Source organism: Echinops telfairi, unplaced genomic scaffold (assembly GCF_000313985.2).
Source record: "Echinops telfairi isolate 266 unplaced genomic scaffold, ASM31398v2 ScPeMD7_5;HRSCAF=22, whole genome shotgun sequence".
NCBI classification, from domain to species: domain Eukaryota; kingdom Metazoa; phylum Chordata; class Mammalia; order Afrosoricida; family Tenrecidae; genus Echinops; species Echinops telfairi.
Window position 1 is genome coordinate 20,248,112 of NW_022103901.1, and position 5,255 is coordinate 20,253,366.

At 41.5% G+C, this 5,255-nt stretch overlaps 1 protein-coding gene across 4 annotated transcripts in view; it reads right to left on the bottom strand.

Moving 5' to 3' along the window:
* The window catches only part of RBBP6 (RB binding protein 6, ubiquitin ligase), a 34,027-nt gene extending 29,015 nt beyond the window's left edge, over positions 1-5,012 (bottom strand). For all 4 annotated transcript variants that reach the window (XM_004705713.3, XM_004705712.3, XM_045285957.1 and 1 more), the window contains exons 1-2: positions 4,304-5,012; positions 143-242 (exon numbers count right to left, since the gene is read on the bottom strand). In XM_004705713.3, coding sequence (XP_004705770.1) covers positions 143-242; positions 4,304-4,469 — 266 coding nt within the window. In that variant the 5' untranslated portion in view covers positions 4,470-5,012. The remainder of the gene's footprint in view (positions 1-142; positions 243-4,303) is intronic.
* Positions 5,013-5,255: the final 243 nt, after the last annotated feature.

Genomic DNA, 5,255 nt, shown 5'->3' on the forward strand with positions numbered 1-5,255 from the left:
AAAAAAAAAAAAGCAAAAAACCAAAACCCTTTTCATAGTTAAGATATACTCAATGAGTAATGAGTTCAGTTCCAAAATACATTTTTTTCACAAAATAAAAGTATATTTTGAAGACAAGCAATACATGTAATTTGATACTCACATAACATATGTCTTGCTTGTAGATTTCACACCACCAATAGGAATTCTTCTAACAATTACAGATGAATTCTTAGGGATTAGAGCATTATCATCAGTATATTCTGTAAATAAAAGGATGAGAGTCAAATTTGTTTGGGGATTTGGGTATTCTATTCCCTAAACACCAGAACATTTCAACCATATATAATTTTATGGGAAATGGACTTTAACACAAGTGTAATTAATAACTCCCTTTCCTTGCACCTAAATCACTGATACTGTCAGAACAACTATTCAAAGCCATAAGGAGTGTGGTTCTTCAAATGCCACTAATAATGCAAGCAGGTACTTGTCTTTGGCATCTCTAATTTTTGTGGAACCCTAAATCTCAGGAAGACTAAGTTCTTCTCTAGTTCACTTGTGCCAGAAATGCTGTATCTGAGCAATGAGAAAAATCTGTTATTTGGAATAAAAAATTCTGTCTCCTCTAGCCCCTAAGCACGAGGTGAGCATTATGATCTCTGCTCTCATGTTGCTTTATTATTGAAAATACAATAAAAATCACGGCATATGAACCAAGAGTGAATCGTTTATAATAAAGAAGTAAAATGGATGCAGCTTTGAACAGAATATGGATCCAAAGAAGGCTTCTCTGAGGAACTTATACTGGCAAAAAACCTGAATAAGAAAATTTAAGGAAATAATGGAAAGGGGACCAAAGAGATACAAACTATACTGATTCATGTTTTGCTTAAAAGGACAACAGAAAGTCACTGAAAGATTTCACTCTTTTAAAAAAGCATATGGTTAAGTAGGTATAAAATGAGAAAGAGGCGACTAATAAAGCCACTGCTTTATTTTTCAAGTCAGAGAGAGAAATGGACACAATCTTGTGAGGTAAAACCAACAGGATTGCTGATGGATTGAAAATGTGTCTTTGTAAATGGAGAAAGAGAAATCAGGTATGAATATCTGAGTTTCTCATTTTACCCAACTGAGTGAAGAGTGATAAGATGTCCTGAAAAACAGGGAGGATAAAAGCTAGAATGGACCCTATTTTCCTATTCCTTAGGTTATTTGCAGTATTTTTTGAAAAAATGAAATTAAGAAAGAAACTGGGCCAGCACTTACTATGCTAAATATTTGCTAAGGAAAATGTTTTCAGAATTACCGAAAAGAAAAATAGCCCACCCCTAGGAGAAGCATAAATGTACTGAACTAGATATGAAAGTTTACTCTAATATTAGGTTTACATCTTTACTTGTTACTTAGTATCAAGCATCTGTCTACCTGTTTTTCCAATTATTTAAGTTTTAAATATTTTTTATACCATTATCTTGGATAGTTCATGATAATCCCAAATTCCAAGCAAAAGTATGAGTAAGAAAAACTAGAATAGGGAAGGCAGAGAACTTTTAAAGCCAGTTCTAAGAACCCAAACCCAACCAAACGCACCTCTGCAATACAGAACGGAGCTGCTAGTTCTCCTAGACTGCGCCTTGGTGAGCTCTTAACCATAGTGCCAGCAGTTCAAACTCACCAGCTGCTCCAGAGAAGACAAGGCTGTCTACTCCTGTAAAGAGCTGAAGTCTCAAAAATCCAAAGGCACAGTTCTACTCTATAGAGTCCTATAAGGTTGCTGAGTCAGAACTGACTCGATCGATGCCAGAGAGAATCTTTATGGAAGCAGACTACAGTAGCTTTCTTGTGGAGTGGTTGGTGGGTTTGAACCTCCAATTTTAGTTCTTTTTGGTCACAGCCTAGCACTTAACTCCTAGTAACAAAACTGGTGTCACATACCTGAAAGGACATTTCTGATTAACTAACAACTCTCAAATGTGCTCACAATAGCTGTCAAAGGCAACTTATTAGAATCAAGTTTTTTTCCATATAACTAAGATCACTTGGGATTTTGAAAGTCTAAAAGCAAGCAAAGCAGAATTCTTGAGTCTAAAACATGAAGTTCTGCTTCAAGCATTTCAATCTAACTAAGATTTATAACGGTTTAACATAAACAGAAGCCCCTGTAGTGTAGCAGCTCTACTTGGCTGCGAACTGAAAGGTGGGTTGTTCAAACCCAGTCACTCTGTGAGAGATAAAGGCAGTTTGATTCCTAGACGGTCACTATGAGTCACAACTCCTTGGCAGTGGGTTTTTGTGAAAAAACGTGGGCAGATTCCGAAAATTATAAGGAATGTTTATAGAAACTTTCCTTATTAGGTAATTTCAAGTATTCATTTAAAGTAAGTTAATGTTCCGCATTCTTTCCTAGCTATGAGGCTACATAATATTTATGGTGCATGCTTTACATGACTGGATGATGCTAAAACCAAGGGGCATTCTTATGTCAGCTGTGACACTAACTTCTTACAAAATTCATTAAATAGCCACCCTTTAATTTGAGGACTGCAAAAGTCTACATTTTCTTCAACCCCAGCTCCAAACATCTAAATTGAGAAAACCAAAAAAACCAAACTCACTGCCACTGAGTCGGAGTCAATAGTCACAGTGACCTTCTGAGAATAAAGTAGAGCTTCCCTGTGGGTTTGCAAAAATACAGATCTTTATGGGAGGAGCCAGCCTCATCTTTCTCCCAAAGAGCAGGCTGGTGGGCCCAGACAACTTGCTTGTGGTTAGCACTCTAAAATCACAACCCACTACATTATAAAATTGTGTAATACTCTATCAAAAGGATGTAATAATACTCCATCAAAGTATGAAACCTAGTGTGATCATTTAAATAATTTTAATATTTCTAGTAATTTCCTTTCCTTCCATTGATAAGTACTTATTAGCATATCAATATGGCCTAAAAATTTTTAAGTCCATGTGTACTATGAAATGACTTTAATATTTAAGGGATACTTTTGGTAGCCTCAAAACAGACTATTTTCCTTAAGGTATTTTCTGGAATAACATGAAAAAAGAAAAACACCCAAACTATTTCTACATGGTTCATGAATGCAAACAATGTTTTCTCTCCTTAAGTAATGGGACGCTACATATAATTACACTTACCAAAGACTCCTATGAAGTGTCCTTAAAGTATGACACTTGTTTAAAAAAAAAAAAGGGGGAGTAAACAATATTTTTTCACTTGTTATCATGAATACAAATATTCTTTGGTTGTGTGTATTTTTGAGTTGAGATGTGCCTAGCCTGCTGTTCCTTAGCATAATACGATCAATATTACTACTGGGAACAGAAAATAATAATCTTTATGACAAAATGTAAACTATAGGCAGGAGTTTGGGTCTTACCTATTTCAACAAACTCAAGCCATAATCATTTTCAGCCAAATTTTACACTCAAAATTCTGGAGCTCACTGAAAACATCAGCATTACTGTACTGAGAAACAGCAAGAGGCAGTGAACACAGCCTTTTAATATTTACAAAGATGTGTGTATATAAACCCATAGTTAAATTTCCAATATTATCGTTTAAAAGGGGGAAAGAACTTAAAAAGATTCCAATCCGTGGCTGTTTTTCAATCTCCTACTATGACTTCAATCTCCCACATTGTCCAGCAACTCTTACTTCATAAAAATCAGTACTTCTGATAATTATCGAATTGCTCAGTTTTTCAGTGTATAGTGTGATGAGCTCAGAGTTTACTAACTTAATTGCCTTATCACCCATTCTGGAATTTACACACAGACCTGTCACATCAGACCAGAGCAAGTTCCAAAAACCTCAGCAGGATTAAAGATGAGATCTTCAAAACCCAGCAAGTGAAGGCCCTTTCTTCACAACAAAGCCAACTTCCCTGCCATCACCCCCAAAATTAGGGTCCCCAAAATGTTGGCTCACAAAATCAGGGCAGGATCAACTAGCCTCACAAATGCTCTCCTCCCCTCCTCCTGAGGGGATTAAAGTTAGCAAACACTCACACACACACAAACAACCCCCCCTCCACCGCTGTCATTCTTAACAAAAAACCCACCATTTGATAGGAACCATCAAAGATCCACAGTTGGGGATTCGCCTGTTGGAGATGACAGTGAGGACAGCTAAAGGCCCAGGCAGGCTGCTGCTATCCCGGGGATCCGAGCTGGCTTAAAAGTTATTAGAACCAACAGTCCCACAAGGGACAATAATGGCGGTTCATCTCTTCCGCCAGTGGCCTGAAAACCAGCTAGCGACCTTCGCCGAGCGCAGCATCGGGAGCCCCCAGGCTCTTACCTTCTTTCGTTTGCGCGTTGGTGATCTGCAGGTCACAGTCAGCGGCTTTCAGCTTCTCTCTCCCCATAATCTGCTTCTTCAAGTCGCAGAGGGAGATGTGGAGCCCATCAAAGGTGACGGTGTCATAGTTGAGTTTAGAGGAAAATTTATAATGCACACAGGACATGGTGCCAAAGGATTCCTACGGTTCAGCGAGGAGACGTGGACACGCTCAATATATGTATATTTATCAATTTAAGAGCAAAATTATGTACACACACAAAACACTCAAAAGACACGGAAAAACCCTACGGCCTTAAATACCCCCCCAACCAAAAGCAGGGGTTCGTAAGAACAATAATCCAGACCCCCAAAACTCAGAAGCATTTCATGTGGGAGGAGGCGGATGGGGAAGGGGAGATTCGAGAATCCGCCACGGCCAATGTCACCCAGCTGGACACCCCTCGCTCATGCTAAGGGCCGGCAGGAGACCGGGCAGGCGGTGCAGTCTGTAGCGGCCAGTCCACACGGTAAGAGTCCGAGCGACCCCAGCGGGGTCAGGGGTCCATAGCGCGTCCACACCTCCCGGCGGGTCTCTCTCCGTGAATCGGGGTGACCCAGACCTCGGGAGAAGGTTGCGGGGGAGAGGGCCTAGGCCCGGAGTCCACGAGCGGCTTCTCGCCTCCTCCTGGCTTCCGGACGACTGGCGGCAGCTTCCCCAGGCCCAGCCCAGGCCCAGGCCCCAGCCACACGCACAAACCCCTGCCGCCTGCTCCCCGGCGGCCACGGGCGGCCCGCGGCCTAGGCCCAAAAACGCACGGTCGGCGGAGGAGAGGCCTTCCCGCAGGCCGCCCCGGGCTCGGGCTCCACCTCCCCCCCCGCCGCCGCCGCCGCCTCCGAAACAAAGCCGGGACTAGGCCTCAACTAGGCCTCGAAGCACTTCCTCACCACCCCCGGCCCCAATCAGCGGCCG